Source organism: Mobula birostris, chromosome 27 (assembly GCF_030028105.1).
Source record: "Mobula birostris isolate sMobBir1 chromosome 27, sMobBir1.hap1, whole genome shotgun sequence".
Taxonomy (NCBI): Eukaryota; Metazoa; Chordata; class Chondrichthyes; order Myliobatiformes; family Myliobatidae; genus Mobula; species Mobula birostris.
Genome location: NC_092396.1, coordinates 24,530,168 through 24,557,483, shown reverse-complemented (window position 1 = coordinate 24,557,483; position 27,316 = coordinate 24,530,168). Strand labels below are relative to the sequence as shown.

Sequence of the window (27,316 nt, the reverse complement as noted above, 5' to 3'; positions counted from 1 at the left end):
CAAGTAATGAGTTATACTGCCACTGTGTTAATATTTCCATAAATAATGTAATCTGACCACATTCTAATCACAATGCCATGCTATAATAGCAAACTACATCACAGTACAAAATTAACAAAGTTTTCCCCTCATGTTACATACAGGTGAGAATATCTGATGAATAAGAAAGCAGTAAGCCAGCTAAATTGATTAGGCATTAGGAATTCAGAAGTAATTTTCATACATCTATATATAAATTATTTTAATAGAAGTCAAATGTTTTGATGCTAAACCCATGATGCTGTCAGTTTATATAAAATATGCCTTTACTAACAGAATTATATTTTTACCACTATGTCACAAAATAAGGTCTATAGAACCAAGCAATATTCCAGTAGTTTTGAACGTGTGCACACTAATATAGACACAGCTCTAACCAGACGTACTGTTCCACTACAGCCATATCACAGACCCCAACAATACAATACAGAAAATGTTCTAGGTAATGAGAATGGGGCTGCCACGTCCACAAAAGACTCAACAAACCCAAATGGAATAACCACAGCCAAGTCATTTTACTTTCAACTAAAGATGTGGAAAGTGTCTTTTACAACAGTTAATAACCAATAACCCACTCACCAATTCTACCAATTGGCTCCAAATTTCATGAGGTAGGTTCCAGAGAGATTGAAACAATGACTGCCCTTGATGCCAAAGCAATTTTTGATCAAAAGTGGCACTGAGAAGCCATAGTAAAAGTTCTAAGACTCAAGAAGTAAACTCTCCAATAGCTGGTCTACATTAATCTACATAATTAATATTTAAGCCAAACCAAAAATAATTGTTTTGTTTAATGTTGTATGATCTCAGTGCCAGGTCGTCATTTCAGAGTAGTGTCCTCAGCCCCGATCTTCTTGAACTGCTTCATTGATGACATTTCCTCCATCACAAGGTTAGAAATGTGAGTGTTTTCAGATGACTCCAAAATATTCAATTTTCACAGCTTGTCTAATACTGAAGCACTCTGTGTCTGCAGGCAACCAGTTTTGGACGTCATTCAGGCAAGGGTTGATGTGGCAAGTCACCAGGCACATCAGGCACTGACCACTGCCAAAAGCAGTAGCAAGTCAAAGAACCAACAATGTTTACTGAATCTCCTGCTGTCAATATCCTTGTGGCTTAGAGGGAGTAAAAACACTAGTCAAGCTGAACTGGATATTTGTACAGTTGTCCTTCCGTATCTGCGGGTTCCGCATCCGCGGATTCAACCAACCGCAGATTGAAAATATTCGGAAAAAAAATTCCAGGAAGTTCCAAAAAGCAAAACTTGTATTTGTCGCATGCCAAGCACTACGCTGAATCCACACGAATGATGTGATGTGTAGGCATACCCTGCTGTAGCCTCCTGCCATTTCACAGATCCTCAGTCTCTCTCCAGAACTCGTTGTTTGAGCATTGTTCACCTCGCATCTTGTTCGTTTGCTACTTGTGTTGTGAACGAGAAGAAAGAGTTTAAGGCTAGTAAGGGATGGCTGGCTAGCTATGTAAAGCGCTACAGCCTCAAGAACTTAAAGATCATGAGAGAATCGGCATCAGCTGATGCAGAAGCAGCATCAGCATTCCCAGAAGAGCTACGATAGTTGCAACTGCACTGAACATGTACAGTCTCTTTTTTCCTTGCCATTATTCCCGAAATAATACAGTTTAACAACCATTTACATTGTATTAGGCATTATAAGTAATCTAGAGAGGATTTAAAGTATACGGGAGGATGTGCATAGGTTACATACAAATACTACACCATTTTATATAATGGACTTGAGCATCCGCGGGGGGTCCTGGAACCAATCCCCCGTGGATACCGAGGGACAACTGTATACAATGCAACAAGAGCAGATTGGCAGGGGATCCCCTCTAACTCACCTTCTACCTTTGAAATGAAGAATAGCCTAATTCCGCTCCTATGTCTTATGGTCTTATTTACAGGGAGAAGGCAGGAGAATGCGATAGAGAGGGATATTAAATCAGCACAGATGGAAAGATGGAGCAGATCCAAAAGGGCTAAATGGCCTAATTCTGCTTCTGTGTCTTATGGTCTATAAGGTACATAAGGAATCAAATAGAATACTATTCACACGTCTAGATAACTGCAACTCTTGAAAAGCTTGATACTACTCAAGTTAAGGCAGTAGAATCCCTTCATGAAAATAAATCATCAAAATTAAGATTTTCTATACATGTAGTTCCCTTAACTTATTACAATTCTGAATTACCTCCTTTTCAGGTTTCTTTCCAGCACTTCAACAATTCCTTAGATACTTTTAACCATGAATGCTAGATTGCTTATTGTATCATTAAGAGCATCATATCCAGGTCCAATATCTCCTAAGTCACTATCTGCATACACTTGCCACAGAGACAATAAATATAATGAATATATTCATATATATAGACACCAAAAATTAGCTAATTAATGGTACACTAAAAAATCAAATTTTCTCTTCTAATTTTGGATATCTTATTGATGCATCATGTTAACTACGTAGGAAAGGCGTAGCCAGAAAATGCATTGTTTTGAACTACTTTATGAAAAATATACATTTTACTGAATCAAAACCAATAAGCCAATCCAGTTCCCAAATATTTTAACTGTTCATTCATTTAAAAAGGAGATAAAATCTACGTCATTAAAGAGCTCAAATCTTTTTACTACTTCTTGCTATAGTGCATATCAGATTTGCAAAACATTTCTGTTCTATCTGCAAGTGAGACCTAGAGCTTCCAGCTGTGTGCCACATTAATTATCTAATCCGGCTTAACCTGTCTTCAGCCCCTTGCAGCAAAGCTCAATACAAGCTCAAGGAATATCCCTCATTTTCTAATAGGTACATTAAGGCATTTTGGAATAGACAATGCTTTCAGCAATTTGAGGTAGCCAGCAATTCCAATCTTTGTAGAACCCTAGCATTAAGTGATTTTTCACCCATCTCTTTTTTTCCTGGTAATTTCATAATCATCATCTCCTATTTATATCTCCTGATACTTTCTGCTATTTATTATACTGGTACTGATGCAAACCCAGATTACATTCCTAAAATCAGTGATACAAGAGGTGTCATTACAGCATCAAATAGAGAGAGATGCAGCATGTCCCACGATCCTGTACAAGGAACCCGGCATGAACTTCTAATCTTGTTGCTGTGCATTTCTGTGCTAGAATACTTGCACAAAACACATCACTGACTTATACAGAACCTGCCTCTGAGGGCTGGTGTTGAGCAAGCTAAGGTGGCCAATGTGGTCACTCAGCATTGAGACATGGGGCTCAGAGTTGCTTTCTGGCCAGCAGTTACAACCATTGCTTTGTAATTGACAGCAGCTACTCCATGCGCTGGCTCTCTCACCTCTTTTTAACTTGATGGAAAACACTATCTCCCTCCTCTGGGCTCAGACGATCAATGGAGGAAAACAAAAGTGAAAGCCAGGTGGCAGCTTCAATCACATTCAACTGGTGGCAATGAGGGAAACTGTATGAAACAGGCAGCCAGTAAACACATGGAGAAAGTGCTGCCAGTCCCAAGCAATGGTCTGTATTCACAAGTGCCAGTCAAAGTGCAGCCCTGAGCCTAATATCTCAGTGCTTGACAGGTGCACCATTTACCATGCCCACCCAAAAGCAGACCTCACTGGCAGTCTCCTCACCATGACAATTTCATTGTTAGATATGTACTGAGGGAGGGCAAGGGTTCACACCAGATTCCCATCATAGTAAGATACAGTCTGAATAAATGCATTTTTTTGTGTAAATAAGTACCAGTAAGTGTTCGTACTGGAAGACCAAGAGCTCTATAATGACTTCATGCTCTAAAGGTTCTCAGTGGGTACTAGCATAATGCCTTTATTACCGACCTTCACTTTCAATCATTTAATCACTCTGCCTCCACCCTATCATAGATATTCCCTCATTTCTTCCTTCTGCTGCCAACATTTTTGCAACTTAAAATATATTTCACCACTAACTTTTCCCAACTTCAATGAAAGGCTAATGACTTGAGACATTTAACTCTGTTTCTCTCTCCATGCCTGCTGCCCAACCTACTAAGTATTGCATACTATTTATGAACTATTAAGCACAAATCATGTATTTAACTTGTACCACAAATGCTTAGATTAGTTTATTTTTAGTGTGCTGTACTGTTCTATGTTCTATTAATTATATTGCTTACATAATGTAGTGGGAATATTGTTCATAGGAACAATATGAGTTCTTCAGCCCACATGTTGAGCTTAACTATACAAGCCTGCTCCATGAACAATCTTATCCTTCCCTCCCATACAGCCCATAACCCTCCATTTTTCTTTCGTCCATGTACCTACCCGATTGTATCCACCTCTACTACCACCCCAACAGTGTGTTCAAGGCACTTACAACTCTTGTGTTTAAAAACAAACTACCTCTGACATCCCCTCTATTTTCCTCCACTCACCTTAAACAGATGCCATATGGCATTGGTCATTGCCCCCCTGGGAAAAAGGTACTGGCTGTTTCCTATATCTCTCATAACCTTATACACCTCTATCTATGCCTCTTATCATCTTGGTGACCAAAACTGAACTCATTCCCTGTTAAGTGAACAGGAGCAAGAAAAAAGCCAATACCAAGTAAACTAAAGAATTTTATCCCTTTTATATGACTAGATATTTACAATACTCTGCAACTTTACAAATAAATGGGTGGCATGGTAGCATATTGGTTAGACTAACACTATTACAGCACCAACGAAAGACATGGATCTGATTCCATCACTAACTGTAAGGAATTTGTATGATTTCCCCATGACCATGTGGGTCTCTTCCAGGTGCTCTGGTTTCGTCCTACCTATCAAAAAACATATAGGTTAAGAGAATAATTGGTTACATAGATATAATTGGGCAGCAAGGGATCACTGAACCAGAAGGGCTGTTACTGTGCTGCATCTCTAAGTAAAATGACTGAACTGTACAATTCTAGTAAGTAATTCCACAGTTAAATCTGCAAACCATACACTTCAATGAACTTTCTTAAAATTCAGTACTGCAGATGCATTTGGGCTCTGTGTACAGTATCTCCATAAAGTATATCATCATGGTTATAACTGGGGCTATTAACCTTTCTGTTCCCACTGATGCTGTCTAATCTACTAACCATTTCTAGAAATGTGTTCTAGGATATGCAGTATTTTGCTCATTGACTAATATCTCTTCTCTTGGCTCAGAATTCACAAGACTTTTCTCTCCATTAGGCATGTATTAAGTCAAAATTTAACAAACTCTCACATAAGATTTTTTAAATGCAATGTTATTTGGATTTGCAAAAATAATTTATTTAAATGACTTTACACTGCAAAGCCAAAATCTAAGCACATCCAAACGTGTGTAATGTCGAACATTTTAACATATTCTTTATTTGGTTAATACTGGAGATTCAATGCTAATTTTTCTGCTATGAATTTCCTACTCCGCATTCTGAGGATTAGCCAGAATAGGAGCAATTAACTAAACTATTTCCATTGCTCATATACACATGAATCAAGAGCAGTAAGGTACAGAATGCCATCTATAATGGAAAACAGCGAGAGTACTTGTTTGAAAATTCACATACAATAAAATGTTGAGTCACAAATTAACAAATATCATAAATATGTAATGGTTATATTATATCAACAATAGATATTACCTGTTATTTTATTATTCCAAATTCCAATTCTTAGTTGATAAAGGATTTATTGGATATTTTCAGCGCAAAGGCTCAGCAGCTAAAACAATTTAGCTACCTAATACAATATCATTTATGTAAGACTAGTTTTTTCCCAATTGGGATGGTTAGGAGGAATGGTAGCAGGGCTTCAGGTTGGTATGGTGGTGGCTAATGTTAAAGACTTTGAATTTTGAACCTATGGCGAACTTGCTTAGGAAATGAGTTGATTAAACAGTTATCCAATAAATATGACACAGCGCAGCCAAATATAACCCTAGGACTAGTGGCAGCTGTCAATGTCCTTCCCAACAAAATCCATATGTTGTGTTATGCATCACAGCTCACTCTAAGAGCTCAGATTATCTGGTAGAAATGTACAAATGTCTGATATTTATACAATAAAGAAACATGATTTAGTTTCATATTTCAAGAGAATCAGAGCCATTAACTTTTACCTATCTTATACCTCTGTAAAGGAACAACAAACTGATTTCAACACCACCACAAAATTCTCATTTGTTCAGAGAAAATTGTATTTACACACATCAATGTACTTACAGACCTATACAAAGCATCAAAATATATACTCAGTATATTACCATAAGGAAGTATTTCCTAAAAGCACTTGAAAAGCTGCGACAGATAGTAAAATGGATGGGTCTTTAAACAAACATCTACTCATAACCAAAGGTTATTCAGAAATTTACTCAGAAGGAATCAAGTTAACATATTTTACACACAGTTGCTGTACTTCCCTAGACTTAAAAAGGGCATACACTTCTGAAGATGCTATATCTCATCGTTCCAAATTCAGGAATTAACAGAAGCTGCACAGTTTATAAAATTCCATTTGGAAAAAAGGTGTCAAGAGGAATGCAAACAGATAATGCTCTGCAATACTCAAATGGGAAAACTGAATCAAAAGCTCAACAGTAACGTGCAAAATGAAGATAAGATGATAATAACTTAGATTTTGTGGTTATTAATGGCATCACAACTACCTGTATAATGCACTTTAACAATTCGATGCAACCAATAGGAATTTTTAAATTTTCACACATGTACAATTTAATAAAAGTCCCAAACTTGCTGCCAGTAATGCAGTGCCCCTTTGTAACTGCAGTTTTCAGTCTGCTCCAACACTATCGAGAATTGCCTGAACTGACTTAAATTTAAGCTTTCTGCAAACCAGCCTCACTACAACATCTCAAACTCAGTTACATGAGATTACAATGAATTATGACTAAACTATTATAATTACAGCAAATTTCTACATACATTGCAATTTCCCGATATGACAAATATCTTAAAATATATGAGATTTTAAAATGTTTCTAATGTTTGGGTTATTTCACTTTGTCTTTAATTCTTATTCATAGGTGACAATTTAGCACCTCACTAAAATGACCTAAAGACCACCTCCCAATATTCTGACTCCAAAATTCTTTAAATGAGATGAGCTGTCCTGTCAGCCCAATCATATCAAAGCTGCTGGACACAGGGAATTTACTTGGATCTTTCATTTGACAGCAGCAAACATTAGAAAAAGAGTGTTCACCATACAAGTCTCTAGATATTTTATTTATTCGCACCAACGGGTTCTGGATCAGTGGAAATTTTACTGAACTATGTGGCCAAAAAAAAATCTTAAAAAGCAATTTTGCATAGATTTCAAAAGCTTAGGTCATTCTTGAATATTCTTGGTAGAAGTTATAGACATTGGATAAAAGTCCTAAGGTAGGTATATTTCATATTCTACAAGTTTGAAGCATATTAGCATAATAACTAAGGTAGCACAAGGTAAACAGAATTCATAGTAAGCTAGCAACTGAACTGAAAACTTATGAGTTAAAAAAATTATTGAAATTGGTGGAAATTGGAAAAATGATGCGTCAAAGCAAATGGTATTGGAGTCACCACTGTTAATGCACTTCCATAATAACTTGGAAATACAATTTAATAATCACAATACTAATCAACATCAGTGCTGATTACTGGAAAGTAACTTGTAAAACTGCAGTGTAAATAGTAAATGGATTTTAAAATGGGTAACAAGATTTGCACAATTTGGCATGAGGAACATAAAGGCTACACATTTACTGCAATCAAAGCACTGTAAGAAATAAATTTAAAAAGTACAATAGTGACATTAAACTTGTGTTTGACCTTGGATAGATCTCAGTTGAAGTACTATATATACTTCTGAATTATCAATGGCATTGCATAAGTGCAACAAGAATAATACTTGAACCAAAGGTGGAACTATTTTCTCTTTAATAAACATTTCAGAAATGACCAAACGGGGTCTTGAAAAAGTATGAAGGGATTTATTGGAGCAAATGTAAACTATATACCTCTGCATGAGAAATATCTAAAATTAAGAAGCGTAACTAAATAGTCAATAATAGATCCAAACTAAGAAAATAGAAAAGCAAGCTAAACATCTAAGGATGAGAAAGCAGGATATGCTAAAAAGACTAAGTAAGCTTGGGGTTGGCTTATGTATAATGCACAAATCAGCACTGACCATTTTAAAAACATAAAACACATTGGAAAGATTACATTGAGGAATGCAACCTATTCTACAAATCTCAATTACCTGTTAACTCTACTGTCACTGCACCAACCCCTAGATTTAATCTATTCTATTAGAAACATTTGAGTTATCATATAATAGCTATGCAAATTAAACCATGCAGTACCAACAATGCAAGCTACAAACCTTTGATATGCTTAAGGTATGACAGGGAATTGTCTTTCTAAGTGAACTTGTTAACTAATGATTCAAGCTGGGAGCCCATGCACCACATCATTTTGCCATTTCAAGCAGCAGAATACAATTGGTAAAATATTAAAAATAATCTGAACAGTAATCATATTAAAATGGGAAGTAGGAAATGTAATCTTTCACTATGTAGTCGTAGGATCTGATACATCCATGATGCCACATAGTCAGCAGGGATCAAACGAAATGTTAAAACATCACAAAAATGCAGAATAATATACAAGTTATACTTTCTCACTGAAATTTTTATTAAAAACTGACATGGTATCTTGATCATTCTGCTCCAAATACTTCTCAAAAAACAGACGGGTGTACAATATGCTAAACAACACTTTGTATTATATATGCATTGATTACCAAGTTGAGGGGAAAGAAAAGATTTCACTGTTCTAAAAATATTCAATATTGCTATCCTACCACTAGTAATTTTATATAATGTCTGAAAGAAAAAACAATAAATGAAAAACTGAAATGCATAATTTTCTAATTCCAAAGCATCTGAATAGACTAACCAAACACAACTAAACCAAATCCCTCTAACCTAAGTATCATTGTGACAAAAATCCACATTCAAACGTATAAGTATTGTTACCAAAAATTTTTTCACACGTGGTAAAAGACCTACATAATCTCAAATTGCTAGTGCCATCAGCATCAATTTAACTGTGTTCTACACAAAATATATTTCCATGTCTAACATATTGTAAAGTTAACAATGTCCCTTAATAAAAATGGCATGTAGGTTATACATTCTTACCACTGCATATTCATTGAAATCCTAGTAACAACACCAAATTACTTTTCCATCATGGTGGCATTTCATACACATTGTCAAAGATGGGTTGTGCAAAAAATACATTCCTTTCTTTTAAATAATTTTTGAGAACTCTTTGTAATAAAACAGCATGTAATAATGTTGAATTACCAACTTGTACACTTCACCTTTTTTGATGACTAGTGAAAGCGACCAAATGATTCCCTTTATTCTGGCGGCAAATGGGATGCGTTGATGGAAACTAATTGTGGTATGCTCCTCTCCACCTACCTGTCACTGCTGGTACTACTGCTGCTGCTGACTGAATCACTGCTTGATGACCTACTCCGGGACCCACTGCCACTGGGAGATCGCCGTGACCGTCCTTGGCTAGGTCGTTGTGGGGACTGGTTTCCTGACCGTGAGGAATGTGGGGATCGACTTCTGCTGTGCTGATAATTTTTTTCCTGGCGTCTCCCTCTTACTTCCCGAGTAATATCTTCCCTGTAGAGATCTCGGTGTACTACACTTGAAATTGCAAACTGTTCCCTCCCTCTTTGTTCATAACGTGGATCATGAGCTTCAAATCGAGTTGGACTTCGACTTCTTGACCCATAATAAACTCCATGCTGTATAGTTCGATCCCGAGGATCTCTATAGTAATCCTGTTCATAATGTCTGGGGCGATCAAACCCTGCTGTTGTACGATCGTGGTGTCCATAGGCACTATGATCATAAGTACGCTCCCTGTTATCAGAAGCCCTGTGTTTTGTTAGGGGAAAGGATGGGAAGAGGAATGAAGAAAAAGACAATCAGTCAAGCATTCCCCACATAGCATGAAGATCTTCTAATTATTCCCTCTAAACACCGGGAAGATAAGCATTTGATTTTTAGCTAGTGAATATATAGAAACAATAAAGAAATTGGCAAAAGCATTATATTCAGTAGCAGTTATTAAAAAGCTGAATGCTTTCTTTCAATGTTTATCCTTCACAGTAAACCATCATTTCCTAATACAGTTAATAATATAGTAATTATTAAGCTTATATTTCCTATTCTCAGATAGTAAAGTCAGGAAAACATTACTGCAGAAGCCATCTACGAAAGCCTATTTAATTTTTTGCATATTTATCTAAGTAAAAATATAACAACTCAGATATGTAGTTATTTTAAATTCTGGAATTTCCATATTTCTATTCATAATCTTCATAGTTACTTTATAAACATATCTTTTTAATTGCTTCCCATTTTAAAATTCTTCCATGCAAAATATTATAACAGAATTACTTTTTTGTTGACATTCTACAGATTCAGAAAACAGAAAACACTGAGTAGCAAAGCCACTAAACTATGCATAGAGTCAAGTAGACTTAATCAGCGAGGTATAGAACCGAGCTTACAATGTACTGCAGAATCATTTTACACTGACCTTTCAGCAATGAAAAGAAGCAAGCTGATTCCAAAGCATTACTGCCATCAGCTGACACACAAAAAACACATTTCCTAATCCATGAAAGACAAAGACAGGCAAAGAAGCTAACAGAGGTGCAAGACACTGAGATTCTATTGGCTAAGTGCTGATTGAATTTTTAGCATTGCTAATGACTACTGGAGTTAGTGGAAAGATAGGGTTGACTGGGTTAGGAGAGGGGCTAAGATACGCATGGCAGGGCATACCAACCTTTTTAGACTGCAGTAAACACGACCTAAATCCCAATTAAATCTAGGGAGAGAAAAGTGTACAAACATTCCCAATTTGGTCCCCTCTTAAAGGGGTAATCCAACTTCGGATAGTGCTAGTGCCGCATTGATTTGGGGATTGTATCAAGAAAACTGAACGCCCAAGAAAGATAAACTTCCATTGCCAGTGTTACGTACATTCGCCTCAAACAGATAGCTCCCAAAGTTTAATAGTAACTCCCAAACCCCAAGACCTTTCTGAGATGCGGAGTACGTTCAGATTGATGTATGACGGTAAATAGATGTATCCCAATTCGCGTTGACATTAACTATAACCGTTACTCCCAGAGCACAGAGCATTCTTCTAGTAGTAGGTACATAACATCCATTTTCTAGCAGTCAGTTGCCACGTCTTATAATATTTTCATATTTGATCTGAAAGTTAAAAGTGTAATGTATCCACTAATAGATTTCCCTTGTTTGATAGTCCACTGGTACAATAAGTAGAATCATGAAGAGTACGAAACACAAACCAGGTAATCCAAACTGCCATAAAACTACTTTAAGATGAATATAATCCCATGTTGAAGAGATAATACCCTCCATTCCATTATGCATGAAAGTGAAATTCCAAAATGTGTAAAAGCTTCTACAAGTTAATCATTGGACCAGAAATATCCATAAGATCCAACTGGCATGAATCAAAATAGACAGTACATACGTAGACCCTTGCATGTGTTACGTTCTCAATTCTTCAGTTTTCCTTCAAATAAATTCATGTTGAAAATCATTAGCTGTAATATCCTTCAAGGAAAGCAGCAGATCAAAGAGTACTACATCTTCGTTGAAATATTTCATATCCAAAGAATGTGCATCAATATCTTACACTTAAGCCAAAGCCAATATGATACTGCAGGAAGTCTTCAATGCACTTCAATATTGTCTCAAACAGTAGGTCTAGTAACTCCATAGTATTCCTCAGGTTGGTTGTACCAGGATGCAATATCATAGCCACTCAATCGAAGGGATACATCCAGAGGGAACTGCTTGCAATCCATGGAGAAAAGGGAAGCTTATTACGAGGGTTAACTCCATAGTAACTGATAAAAACCTTCCATCAAACTAACCAAACTTATCCCAGGAGTAGTCATCCAGCCAGCTGCAGAATAGATCCACTGCGAAGAGGCCAGAGCTGCTACTGGTTTCAATGCTCTTCCACATCCAACAACGGCACGAATGTATAGATTTCCTCATTAAATCCATCTGGGAACCTAAACATGAGTTGCTGCTTCTCACACTATTTATCAAAACCCTGCCTAGAGAAACCTTGGAACTTACCCATCAAGTCTCCGTTCATAACGTCCTTCCCGTCCATGTAGTGATGGTGGTGGTCCATATGTTGGCCCCCCACCACCTCCCCTGAACCCTGAAACCTCTCTAGTACGAGTTCCTATAGGAACGGTATCATCTAATCCCCGAGCAGCACTTGGAATAGTGCCAGGCTCATTGTAATCCGTTCGAAGGTCCCGGTCCCCCATTTTGTTGACCGAATTATGAGCTTTCTGTGCACTTTTGATGTCCACAAAATCCACAAAGGCTGCCACTCCTCCTTCTGAGCCCCTTTTGGGAAGAATTTTAACACTTTCCACACGGCCATATCTGAAAGAAAGAGGAAAAAATATATAAATATGTAAAACACAAACTAGCCAGGACAAGTTACAATCGACATTTTACATAATATTGCAAAATTTAAACAGCATTATTTTCAACTTTTGCTTTTAACTAGAAAAAAATTAAATGCAACTTTATATTAAATTCAATACCAATGCATAACACCACAGCAATCAGTACATCTAACATCTCCAGAGATCCTTCAATTGATCCTGGCCTTAGGTGTTGTTTGTGTCAAGTTTGCATAGTCCCTGCATCATTCTTCTCCTGCAACCAGCACCTCTCCCCAACCCATGTCCCCAACAGTTGTGCTTCCACTCACATGCTAAAGATGTGCTGATTGGTGCATGAATTTGCTATTCAGGAGAATAAGACAGGAGAGTTCATAGAGATGTCAGAGGGAAAAGGGGGATTAATGCCTGTCTTGATGGCTGGCGTGAATATGGTGTGCTGCAGGACTCTACAACTAATTTAATTTTGATTTTTTTTAAAAATATAAACTATATTGTCCAGCTACTATCTACACTCTCAGAAAATATAGCCAACATCATGAAGAAAGTATTTACATATGGTATGACAGGACAAAGAATGGAGGACAGAGGTAAATTCTAAATTACTGTCAATTTCTTGCATATATTCTCTACCTGATCACCAGATTCCAGACCATGGTACTAATGAATACATAATATTGTTGATTTGAGAACATACATATTTCGCTATCGAAGCCAATATAAGATTCTAATTTAGACTGTGTAAAGAAAACCTCATAAATGAAATTAACTGTTTGGATTATTTTACGTCTGATGCAGAAATTTGAACAGAGCACAGTAACAGCAATCAGGTATATTTCCAACATTCACTGAAATGAATCACTGATTCCATTGGTAGCTTTTCTTCCTTGTTCCTATTCTCACTTTCAAACTCAGAGTCCCCAGTTCCTCCAATCTCTTATCGGTCTTACTCCATTAATAATCTTAAGGGTCCCAGATAAATTGCCATATTTCCATTCCTCAGTGAATTATCCATTGATGCTTTAGGATATGCATTCAGTATCCTGGTGATTAACTGCACTAAATAAATTCCAAAGGGAACAATGGCTCCTGCTAAATTCTTAAACAGAGAAACATCAATGTGCTTTAACCTGCTGAGAAACATAAATTCAAGTGTTCCAACAATGTATTCATAAAATAAGATTTTTAATTTCCAGGTTAAAATTATCCCATCCACCCAAAAAGATAAATAAAGATAAAGATAAAATATCAGATTTATTTGGTACAATGTACATTGAAACAGTGAAATATACAGTAAAATAGACAGTGAGGAGTTATTCAGTGTCAACAATCAATGCAATTCAAGATGTGCTGGGGGCAACCCATAAGTGTCGCCATGTTTCCAGGGCCAACATGGCATGCCCAAAACTTACTACCTTAAGTCTAACGTCTTTGGAATGTGGGAGGAAATCCATGCAGTCATAGGGAGAACACAAAAACCCTTTACAGACAGCGTTGTGAGTTGAACCCCAATTTTATGCTTTATGCTACTGTGCCAACCCATATTCATTAAATATTCAAATATGCAAATATTCATTAGTCAACTAAAACGTAATATATAATGTCCAACAGCTAAAGAATTCTTGTAAGAAACTTTAAATTGCCATGTCATGATTTTCATTCCACTCACCCCATCCCCACTTTTTCTTATTAAATTGCTAGCTTCCACTTGTTCGAGAGTATATCATTGAGACTTAGCTTATAACTTAGAAAATGGATTATGCTCAAAATTTTACATTGTAAAAAAATGCAAAATGAAGATAACAATGTTATTACTAATGAATGTGCTAAAAGTAATACAACAGAATGCACAAACGTTTGTACAACCTACTCTTTTAAAGCATAAATGTAAAAAATAGATTTCCATCAGTTCTCTCCTACAATATCCTAATCTTAGCCTAGAATTGTTATGTTTTGTAGGAAAGAATCTGCAGGACAGTGAGGTGTGCAGGGAAGCGGACTGTTCTTGTAAAGGCCAATAATGATGAGGGGCCAGATGACTTCCTCCTATCCTATAATGATTCTGCTGTGGCATTATCGTTCTTTGACTCTGGCACTTGAAATTAATCACTTTCTTGATTACAAGAGATAATATAATCTCATTTTCAACTATTACAATACGAAAACATGTTTCTCTTACAATCTGGTGGTATAAAATTGTTGATTTCCTACAGATTATTGTAAGATACCTAAAAGGTTTCTTTTGGGATACTACCGATCCACCAACTCCTTTGGCAACTCCAAAACGCTAAATTAAAAAGAATTGCGTGTATTTCCAGGAAGTGTCATTGCATAAAGAAAAAAATTGTTCTTCAAACCTCAGATGACTGGGGTTTGTCCCTGCATCCCAAACGTTTCTCACCTACGTTGTTCAAGAGTTGTCATACTCAATAAAAAAAAACTGATGTCAGCAGTTCAGTGGGCGGGGCAGATAAAACCGGGGATAAAGGTGGAATCCGTGCATGTTTTATTAGGGATGGTTTTATCTTTATAGAATTATTTTAAATTTCAGTACATCTTTTACTATTACTAGAAATAATTACAGCTATATTGTATGACAATTCGTGATTGTACAGTCAAACATGAAAAACGCAGAAAATTTACAATTTTGAATTAATCTGATCAACGTTTTTGCATCAGTAATTACAAAACCGCAGGCAGTAAAATACCATATTTTCACCAACATTTCTGTGACTGCTGTTAATGAGTGTTTTTTTTTCATTTTAATCCACTTTCAAATACATGACCTGTTTACAGGCTTGTGTGTACTTTCAGAAACCAAGGCCGTTTAAACAAACAACCGGACTTTGAGCAAATCCCCAGAGCAGCTATTTATGTGCTTTTCCTCAGTGACGAGTTAAACTGGCCGCATGACACACCTTGTGGCTGCTTTCCAACAAACTCTCCCGATTGCTGCAGTCTCGCAGCCGACCAGCGGTGCAATGCTGTAAAATGGCGGGACATATCACAGGCATCAAACGGACACATATAATGGCGGGAGGTGAACGGGGGAAAAACTCAAAATTGGGTCATTGTAATAAATCAATAGCGCTAACGAAAAATGATCGGTTATTTCGATCCCGTCGAACATAATTTTCCCTAAAGCAATCCTTTTTTTTCATTTCAAGGACATCATTCTTTGTACGATTTTCATTGGGTGCAGTCATCAAATAATCTACCTTTCAGAAATTGGGTGGATCTTAAAAGGATATCACATGATCTGCTTCTATTGCAGTTTCAATGCGGTATGTTCTAATTTGTACTTGCTTCCCTACGTAATAAATATAGTTTAAAAATCCTCCATTTCTGCAGGCAGGGAGGTAGTTCGATTTCCCACTTTTATCCAGTAACTTTTACAAAGATCTCCATGATTGCGATTATATCTGTTTGTAAATAATTCGTGATGCGATGAGAGTGACGTTTATCAGTGGAATAAATTGCCTTGTTTGCTTCTGGGCAAGTCTCTTGGGAGAAGCGAGTGCCACACCGACATTTTTACACAATGCACATTATGTGGAGCTAGAAACTGCACGACTACTGCAGAAATCCCGCATTCGAGGTTTCTTTAAATTAAAAACAAAAACAACAGGAATTCTGCAGATGCTGGAAATTCAAGCAACACACATAAAAGTTGCTGGTGAACGCAGCAGGCCAGGCAGCATCTCTAGGAAGAGGTGCTGCCTGGCCTGCTGCGTTCACCAGCAACTTTTATGTGTGTTTCTTTAAATTAAGTTTACTTCTTAAACTATGCGCAATAAAATTCTGTTTTCGCAACGGCAACATTTGAGAGGAAACAATGTCCTACTTAAAGTGTGATGAAATTATTTATGCCAACTCAAATATAACCTATCTGCACATCCTATCCATATTCTGTACTTCTGCATCAGGAACATTCAGCTAATGTTACAGAAAATTATTAGTCAGAACAGGGGTGCGGTGGGAAGAGTACAAAACTTTTTTTCCCTTTTCCCAGTTTTGACAACTTTCAAAACAAAATGAAAACAAAACAATTTTCAAAAGAAAGTGAAACAATCTGTAGTTTCTACAGATGTTGCTGGATTAATATAGTCTTTTCAGCATCAAGATAATTTTTCAGATGCCAACTATCTGCAGGTTTGCTTCACTTCTTGGGGGGGGGGGTGAAAACTAAGAAACTCTCAAACCCCTGTTTATATGGTAGCAACTTGATCAACTTGACAGGGGTGAAGTTATGTGCTGAGGACAACATGACTTGGAAATTATCACTTAAAAAACACAATGAAAATTTGAAATGAGAAATGGTGGATTACTCATCATAAATACAGTTAGGTTTTTGAAACAGTCACTCCCTTACTATGGAATCCAGTGGTATAGCCAGGAATCTGTTAACCTGACATGGGATCTACAACCCATAGATTTCACTGACTGTGGGGAAGGAAAAGGTCTACTCATTTCTGTTTAATGGTGGTTTGTTTAATATGTCATATTACTAGTTTAAAAGTAAGAGCTAATGACACACATTGAAAAATAAATTAAAGCTGACAATATTAACAGTTGTGGCATTTTGTGAACAGAACTTGTTCTGATCCACCCACTGACCACCACTCTACACTGGTTCTAAATGATCGAGTTCAACCTTCCCATTCAAATAAGGTAAATTCAGTCAAGTGGCAATAGTGAGCAGCAGTAACATCAAGGCCTTTTGGCTGCATTAGACCACTTATCTCTCTGCAAAGCAGCACTCTGTATCACGAAAGTACTGTCAGTTTAAAAAAAATTGAGCTTTACGCCACATATAAAAATGGTTCCAACTGCCCTATTGGTGATATTCCAGAGTAGCCAAAACTATCAACTCAATGTAGCATTTAATTTCCAAAGCTCCAATGTATTAAAATAAAGACACTGTAATTCATGTAGTGATGGGAAAGATACTGGAAACTCTCTTCAAAGATCCAACAAATAACAGAGAATAGTCAACACCTATACTGAAATATCTTTGTCGTGTGTGGCTTTTCATTGATTCTGTTGTGTTTCTATGTACCTACTGTGAATACCTGCAAGAAAATGAATCTCGGGGTAGTACATGGTGACATATATATATGTACTTTGAATTTTTAATAGCCATATCTGTTTAACATATTGAAACAAAATAGATGCCAGAAATATTCATAAGGTCAGAGGGTGTCTATGGAGAGAAAACAGACCTTTCAGATCAATGACTCTTCATCTCTCTCCATTGATGCTGCCTCACATGCTGATCGTTCACAGCATTTTCAGTTTCAGATTTCCAGCATATGCAGATTTGACGTACATGGGGTTTTTAAATGTCTCTGATAAGACATGATAAAGACCAAAGCATATAGAAATCAGACGAACAGGCTATCTAAAGGCAGTTACTCATATGCAAGGACAAGGAAACGGATGTCCCAAAAATACCACAATTAATTGTTGGTACTACCTGTATAATGCTATATCAATTTTCATACAAAATGAATCATGCATTACAAAATCACCTTGCCATGCAATAGAACTGTAAGCTAAATAAAAGACAAGTAAAAAAGATATCCAAAATTTAATGCTCCATGATGTTGCTTAAAGAGACCCTTTTTTTTGATTTGTTAACCATAAACCTTAGTTCATATAAACTTAGTCAATTTTTCTTCTGATGTTACAACAGTGGCAACATTTCACTTAGTCAGTACAAATGTCATCACTGTTAGTTACGCCTCAACATGCAAGCTTAACATACACCCTTTCTGCCACTGCTTGCTCCAGCTATACAAATTAGTCACATGCAATTTTCCAGTAACAAATCTGTGCTGCCTTTATTTCAGGCAATACATCCCATGGACAAAACAACATAGCTGTTTGTATTTATTCAGCATCTTCAGTATGATAAAAATAACCAAGTGTTCTAGCAGCAATATTAATGTCTGACAACCAGTTGCACAAGGAGGAATTTGGAAAAATTACCTTTGCTGAAATTGGATAAGAGCACAAAAGCATGTTTTAAAAAAGACCCCTCAGGCCTACACCACCATTCAGTAGAATTATCGCTGATCGATCTTTGTCTCTGCTCAACTTTCCTGTCTGGTTTCTTAACTGTTGATTCCACTGAAGTCTAAAATCTCTTTCAATTTTGAATATACTTAGTGATTCAGCCTTCACAACATTATTAGAAAGATTCACGACCATCTCAATAGGTCTTATGTTCTGTATTCCACAAGATGAAATATTCTTTCAAATTGTGATAACAGGTTGCATAAACTTGGGTTGTATTTCATTAAGTTTAGTTGGATAAACAATGATGCAGTTGAGTTATCTAAATATTAAATTCAAAAGGACAAAAAGACAAACCTGAGCGACAATACTTAAACAATGTTCTAATTTTGTGCTTAACTGTTAAAATCAAATTTCTAGACAACTTAGTATCCATAAGCATCACAAAGATTGAAGTGGATCATACCTTGACTAAGACTTGTCTAGTCAGTAGAAATCTCGTGTATCTGCTAAAACTGCTCAATACATAAAATACCAAACAACTGCTAGCAATATATTCCAGACTTTTTCCAGATTACAAGAAATTATGTTATTTAGTCCATGTAGTCATTAACCAGATAGATCCAGTGGACCAAATACATTGCTGTTGTTTAAAACAACCATCTCCACTCTAGCCAGTATGAAACAAGTAAATCTACATTTACAAAATACTATTTTTCTAAATGCACACTATATCCACACCAAGTATACACATCTTTGTATGTCTACTTTCGATACTTTAAAGATGGTTGGTAGTTTCACAATTTTTTTAACATATAAAATTGTCAGATATTTAGCAAGCAGAGACAGGGTAATTTACCAAACAAATTAATCCAACATTACATGGAGACACAAGAGATTACAAATACTGGAATCAGGAGCAAGTAGAAAAATGGAGAGTTGTCATTACTAATTGAGATCCTTCATGTGGATTAAGAGCAGAAGGGATAAATATAAATACACGAGGGGAACAGATGGGCAAGAGAGACACTACACTATAATTATGACTGCATTGTTCAAAATGCTATCAAACTAGAATTGTTTTCAAGTATGCACATGCTCCATATTATATTTTAAAATATGTGTTCCAGTTACAAACACCAAGTCTGATTGTTCAGGTAGGATTCTTAGCTACAGTTGTTCTTTCCAGTTCCAAAACTGACAATTATCTAACTCGATTATGTAGCATAACATGAAGGAGTAAACAACTTAAAGGCATGAAATCCTTGATATTTAAGTGCACAACAAAGATTATAGTGAATTGCTTAAGATATGTTTGTGGTGTTATATTGAAATAAAATATTGCCAAAAAGTACTTTTAAAAAATCTGGCTGGTGGTGTTAATGGCATCACACCAGACTTCGAGGCAAGTGGTCCCAGATTCAAATCTTGCCAGCTCCTTGCATGCTTTCCATCTATGCTAGGTTGAGCATCGAGCTAGCACTTAGCCTCGTAAAAAATAGACAAATGCTAAAGAAATGTCAAGGTTGCTGGACAATGCGCCACAAGGTGCTGAGAGGAACACCACAAGTTGTAAATAATAGGAAAAGCTTGCAGAGCTTATTGTTTGTCAAGATCATTAACAAAATGTTATGATGTAAAGTACTTGCAGTTAAATGATGCTGTTTATCCCCTGGATGAACTAAAAAGTATAATCTTTGTGGAGGAGGTACAGGAGCCTGAAACCCACATTCAGCAATTGAGAAGCAGCTGCTTCCCCTCGGTCATCAGTTTTCTGAATGGTCCATGAGCACAATCTTGTTACTTTGACTTATTTTTGTAATTGATAGTAATTTTATGTCTTTTCATTGCACTGCTGTTGCAAAACACAGATTTCATGTCATATAAATCAGTATTAACTCTGAATCTGATATTGTTATATCATAGCTTTCATATACTGCTATGTTCTTCCTTCATTGTGGTGTCAGCCCAAGATTTTGCTTCAGGTTTCACACCTCTGCTTAAATCCATTGCAAGCCATTTGTAAATCAAAATCAATATTGGTTTATATTTTTGAAAGGTTGCATTTTAAATAAAAACTGATAGAGAATTGTACACAAGTATGAGCAATACAGTTGTATTTAGGAGGAAGGTTGTTTCCCTTGTATAAGAAACCAAATGCTCGCACTCAGACACAGCAGCAGGACCAGCTGGCACCTTTGTTAAATATTGTGCCAACAAACCTTAGCTGGAGGTTTGGAGCCAGTAATTTTGGACAAGTAATGATTTATTATCCATCTTTTACTGCTAGCTATGCAAAGCCAAACTTGTCATTCCACAATCCTGGGTACAATTTACTTCACTGTACCTCTAAAAAAAAATGTACACATGGATTAGAAACACATTTCAGATACCACATGCTGAAGTAGTTTTAAAGATTGTTTTAAGGTACTTAGACTACTATCATAAATAGAAAATATCCTATTTGTATTTGATTCCAAGATTATTATCCAAGAAATTTAAAATGTTTTCATTATGATGAAACTCCCACAAACTATGATTGAAATTATTGAATAGTAACAGTACAGTAGGTGCAGCCTTCTTGGAGATGGGGCAGCAACAGTAATGTCAGTTGCATTCCTGATACAATAATCATCTGAAGTGAGCCCAGGAAGAAGCCCAGACCAACATGGAATGTAAAGTCAATTTTCACAGATTTTGCAATGAATCTGCCTTTTCTATATCAGTAGAAACAGCTACCTTTAATAATAATAAATGGACAGGAAGAGTAAATTTACGTTTAGGCCCTTCAATTTTATCAGAAGAAAACTATTCATTCAATGACTCCTTGGTAAAATAATTCTACGTTATTAAAAAAGGACATTCGAGTTTCAGTTATTACAAAAAAGTGCTTTATTTTTAAAATCACAGACGCAAACTAATCAAGATTAAACCTAATCCGTATTCAATTCAATAGCATTTCTCCTGAATTTAATAATTGTTCCAATTAGACTGCTACTGCAATTTAGATTCAGTTAAGTGTTCATACACCAGATCACAGAGGCCACGCCCTCTTCGACCAGACTATTTATACGCCCAAAAAAAATGACAACACAGTGTACACAAGAAAATTTTAACGATTTGAAACATTAATGCCAAATCTTCCTTTTGCTGAAGAAAGCATCTAGACTATGGTCGCTGAATTCGTCCGCTTTGCTGGTACTTTTTTAAATATTTCCTAAATATACAACGGTGTATGACGGAAGAAAAACTCGTCGATCAAACGCTATTTAACATAGATTCACTTTACGCTAAGCTAAAGATTTCCAACCATTCTCCACGCTGTTACAAAATAACATAAGCAGCAAATACAATGGAAAGTATTAAATTCCCCAAATATTCAATATTGTAACAATCAACTAGCTTGAGCTTTGTTTCACAACCACAAGCTTATTTGTATGAGTAGAACACTGTTCCAGATCGTTTCTTTCTGAAGCCTTTTGCACCCTCCCTCCCCCTTATGCGTTTCTCGCGTTCTCCAGTGGGGGAGGGGTGGGAACTGGCTTATTTGCATTTCAAACTGTTATACAGAGATACCGCGCTCTTCTATAATTAAATGTGAATATAGACATCAGATTCTGCAAACCGCAAATCGTCTCAATTCTTATAACCATTGTGGTAGTATACTACGTACTAAAATTGTTTTAATTCTACAGACCTTTTGCTCGCCCAATCTACTGGGAGAAAGCACTAAAAACTGCAAGAATGTTTTTCTGCCCCTTAAGGAATTAAAAAGAACTATTTTAATATAAAGATGAATTTATTAAAAAACGTATTTATAGCACTTGTAGATGTGCTCCCGTTCGCATCCACGTGGAGACATTGTCAAGATTGTTAAGACACACTATATGCATTCATATACAAGTGATGTAATGCAAAATGATGGAATTTACATTACACCAGTAAACCAATCTATAAAATCTTGACAGAAAGAACGTCCAAAACGCAGGATAATCGATGCTTATAAATGGGAGATAAAACAGGCAAATTCATCTTTATTGCAGTCATTAAATGCATGTTCGACTACTTCATTTAAGATTTTTGACAAACTCTAGATATTGCTAGAACTAATAAATTAATTAGATCTAACTTAAGACTGCGAACTTGATAACTTTGACAAATCACCTAGCAACTGTAACTAGGCAACTTCAGCATTAATCTAAAATTTAGAAACTTCTTACTAAAATCCTTTATCTAAACACGGAATGCTAGCAAAATTTACTGGATCCCCTTGTTACCATTTGTTTTCCAATGCACAATACGACTTTCAAATACCAGTTCCTTCTCCATACCTACTACTGTCAGGAAGCAAGAAGTCAGGTGCAGAGGTTTTGGAACAATGCATTTGCATCTTTGTCCAACCCTTCGGCCTTTTTCCATTTGTTAGAACATAAATCATCAATAAATGTAATGATTTTCAACGCAGACACACTATTTTGAACACGAGATAAAAATGCTTACAGATCAACTCAACCGTGGTTAGTTTAACTAAGATTTAGCATGGATTTTTTTAATACATCCATCAAGCAACAAACACACGGCTTATTATCAAGTCTGATAATCTCAATGAAATAAGGGTTAAATCCCTAGTGCGTTTTGCAATTAATAAAGATATTTCCACGGAAACAATCGATGAGCTTTCCCACATTATTTTAAGTTAGCTAGCTTCTGTTCTTCAATAGTTGTGATGCATCCTCCAACAGTTCTGGTATGTCTTTTGTGTTCAAAAAACGTAATAGGGATTAAGGACGCAAATTTATAAGACCATTAACGTATTGTTTCACAAATACTGTGTTGAACATTTTGAAATCACAGCATCATACACAATATGGTAATTAGATTTTGCCACACATCCTCCGACAAAGTACATTTCAAATGCCAAACGTGAGGTATGATGCCGAGAATGGGATCCGCCATTTTACTCACGCTCGCACCACACGCTACGCTCAGTATCCCTATTTTATCATTACCCTCTACATCAATACAACCACTGATTAAAACATAACAATTAAAGTTAGAAGCAAACGGTACAGACACTTGCGACTCGCTTTCGCAACGTAGCCATCTTTTAAAAGGTAAATTAAGCACAATTTCCAAATTCCTTCCCTTCACTATACACATATTCGAACCTTTAATTGGAACTCAGATCACTGATTCCTTTCTGGAAAATGTAATACACTGCAAAATCTCTAGCTGAAAGATCAGAATATATCACAGAGAAACAGGAACACATTTTGAAAGCATGGCACCTAAAACTTCCTATTTTTAATCAAACGATTTCAATGACATATTTCCTGCCAGCAGAAGTGTATCACGAGCCTGTAAATTTTCTTTCTTCGCTATGCAGGGTCAAGCAGCTTGTTCTGATCGAAGATAAGCGGCCCCTTTGCTATTAGCAAATGTGTTGTGCAGGATTTCCCCTCCCCCAGTCCTGTTTCCCACAGACGGTCCTGTCCTCCATTACAGCTCCCATGTGTCTAAAAACACATCCTTCCCTCTCACGGGGCCGGAGCTTCCCAAACTCATAAAATTTCCCAACATTTGCAAACGTTATTGCAAACTTCACGCTGCAACACACAGCGATATTTTTTTTAGAAAGTACCGATTTAGCTGAGTAACTGACTAGAATGAAAAAAGACAAAACGTGTTTGTATCTCATTTCACTTTTTAAATTGCACGATCTTTCTTCTCTGTGCAGCTCGCCGGAGCTGTCTGGTGACATTAGTGAGCGTATATAAGCAGATCGCCTCAAGATTGCAGCAATGCCACACAACAATAGGAATACAGTCGGGCCGCCTGTGACCCCCTTTGCTAAGTGGAGGATGTGAACTTAATCAGCAGTGCGTGTGTGCGTGTGTGTGTATATATGGATCTCACCTACACAGCTGCAGCAAGACACCGACACTTTCTCCGGTTTCAGTTTACCCGAGCGGACTCGAAGCCGGGCCCACACAATAATACACTAAAAAGAGTGTTTACTTCATCTCTCGCACTGCCAACTTACCGCTTAAAATGCTCGATAATCTTGTCTTCGCGGACATTTTCCGGCAAATTCCCCACCCAGAGGTGCCTGGTTTCTCGTACCATCCTTAGCGAGTCATAGGACCCCTTTTCAGTGTGTGAAAGTCCGTGATCGGGGCTGGCTCCCGACGGCCCCAGGCCGGGTTAATCCTTGAGGTAAAATCCCACCATTAGGCTAACGCACACACTTACTCCTCGCTCGCGCCGCCCGACCTGACGCGTTTTTTTTTCCTCGAGACGCTAACAGCGCGTCCCGAGACCCGATACTGAGGAGAACCACGCATGCGCGGAATCCACTACAGCGGGCGCGCAAGCGCCACGAAACCCCGGGTCGATTCGGCTCCACGCCGCAACACGCACGCGTGGAGAAACCCTCGCCTCGCTCCCCTTCCCCTCCCCCCTCGCCGCTTCCCAGCCGAAAAGAATCGACGCCGTCTACGCCTGCGCGTACGCTATCTCACCATCGTCCGGCTCCGTGGAACCCACGCGTGCGCAGAGCGCGACGCAAAAGGCTCCACAGCGGCAGCAGCAGAGCGCGTGCGCGAAAAAGTGGTCTGGAGTGTTGTCTGCGCAAATGTGCAGAGTTGGTGTCTAGCTTACTACAGTGACTGGGAGGAAAGTTCTGGAAAGGCTGCTGTCGGCGCCGGAGTGCGATGAATAGAGAGGAATCTGAGAGCGCCATTCCAGGGATATCCACTATTCCATTTAAAGAATAGATCTGTTTAATCCGTGTCCTTCGACTAATACTAAATTTTGGATGTTCTGAACGATATGGGAAGATTTTAGATGGCTTGAACGCCGAAATGACCGATTTGAGGAAATACAACCTTCAAAAAAAAGCTTGTTACCAGTAGCTTTGTCAGAAAACTGCTGTGTGTTCGTGGGGTTTTCTTACAGGAATATCGTCCATTTCAGTCCTTTGTCCCCGTCTTTGTTCCCCTCCCCCTTCCCTTTCCAGTCGGCGCCATTTTAAGGCGATGGAAAGTTCTGGAGAGTCCGCCATTTTGTGGCAGCCAGTTTTCTGCCCTAACAGGGAGTGCAGCGCCTAGACACTGCTGGAATACCAGAAATATAGACTACCTTGTGGCTTAAAATAGTGGAATAACAAGCACTTAAGCCCTATGCGATCTTAAAGTGTGATCTTTCTTGGAAGATGCTATTTCGTTTAGTCATAGTACTAAATAAAACTGGCTTTGCGTACAACCTATACAGATCAACCGTTACAAGATCGCTAAATTTAGGATATGTTAAATTTATATCGGGTTGGAGAGAAGGAAAGAATTCTCTGGGGAAAGGACAACAGTTTGGGTAGTGATACCACAATACAGTAAGTGTTTCAGAAAGGAGACCAATATAAAATACTTCTATCAAATTTTGTATTTAATCATTACGTCACTATTCAAACATACATTTACAAACATAAGTACTGACAGCCTGATGGGTCACATGCTTCTCACGCTCTTGCTGTGAAATTGAGACTAAAAAAAAATGACGAAAGTTTAAAAAAATTTTGGGGGGGTGGGGTCGTGTTAAGATGGATTTTCCGGCGATCAGCTGTTAGTGGGGGTTAAGTTTTAAACGCTGATTGAAATTGCGAAATGTTTGAATTCAGTTTGTGTGTCAAATGGTGCAATAGGCGGTTTCAAAAGCCTGCTGTTTCAGCAGGCCCATTTTTATCGAAGGGGGAAAAGGTTTTAGTTACATAACGTGTTTGATTTCCTGGAAATTAGCTGCATATCACAAGGTTGAGACGGAAATGGATTTTGGTTGTAGAAAGGTTACTGTTTGACCTATGTACTTTATAATCAATAAAGGATTATGCTTGCAGTTCACTGTTCTTGGGTTTTTAGCCATAGGTTTGATGACCTTGGTGCAAGATAACAGGGAGGGAAGGGCAGGGCTGTAAAGTACATGAGTCATAAGCTTATAGCTTTTCAAAGGCTGCAATTATGTACTGAGATGTGCAATTGGCACACACGCAATATTCTTAAGATTGCATTTTGTGACAGTGGTAAGATAAAAGCAGAACTCATAAAGAGGGTAATGGCGTAGTTATCATAGAACTTTGGATTTGTGTTTATTTGGTGCTAATCAACAATAATTCAGAAATTGGTACAAATGGAGGCTTTTGATCTAACTAATGTATTGCGTTGTATCTTGTGTACTGATAATTGGGTCTTGTTTTAGTTACACGTATTTTTAGAAAATGCCCTGGAGGCACCTGCATTATTTTTGATTTTGTTTTCTTTCTCTGAATCATCTATGGTAGACTCAGGGTATTTAAAAAAAAATTCTTGTATGGAGGGGAATATATTTAGAAACCCAAATGACTACAGGTGTACGTTAAGCTATTTAAATATTTTCAGTATTAAGAGTATCAGGGATATGACATTTGTGCAGGAACATGATGTTGATAGAGAAAATCAGCCATGATCTTATTAAGTTCTTGAATAGATTACCCCACTTCTATTATTTGTGAAGGCTGGCAATAAATAATTTTGTAAAGTGAGCACTTCAATTAAAATACATCACAAAGCAAAATTGAAAGCGTTTTCTGGAGTTTCCTTATATGGCATGTATTTTTTTATTGATAGTGAACCCAAATTACCTTTGCAGTCTTC

General features: G+C 37.2%; 1 protein-coding gene across 1 annotated transcript in view; it reads right to left on the bottom strand.

The window, feature by feature from the left end:
• The window catches only part of spen (spen family transcriptional repressor), a 90,055-nt gene extending 65,091 nt beyond the window's left edge, over positions 1 to 24,964 (bottom strand). The window contains exons 1-3 of the mRNA XM_072245273.1: positions 24,679 to 24,964; positions 12,274 to 12,594; positions 9,547 to 10,017 (exon numbers count right to left, since the gene is read on the bottom strand). Of these exons, the coding sequence (XP_072101374.1) occupies positions 9,547 to 10,017; positions 12,274 to 12,594; positions 24,679 to 24,761 (875 nt within the window). The 5' untranslated portion in view covers positions 24,762 to 24,964. The remainder of the gene's footprint in view (positions 1 to 9,546; positions 10,018 to 12,273; positions 12,595 to 24,678) is intronic.
• Between the last annotated feature and the right edge of the window lie 2,352 nt (positions 24,965 to 27,316).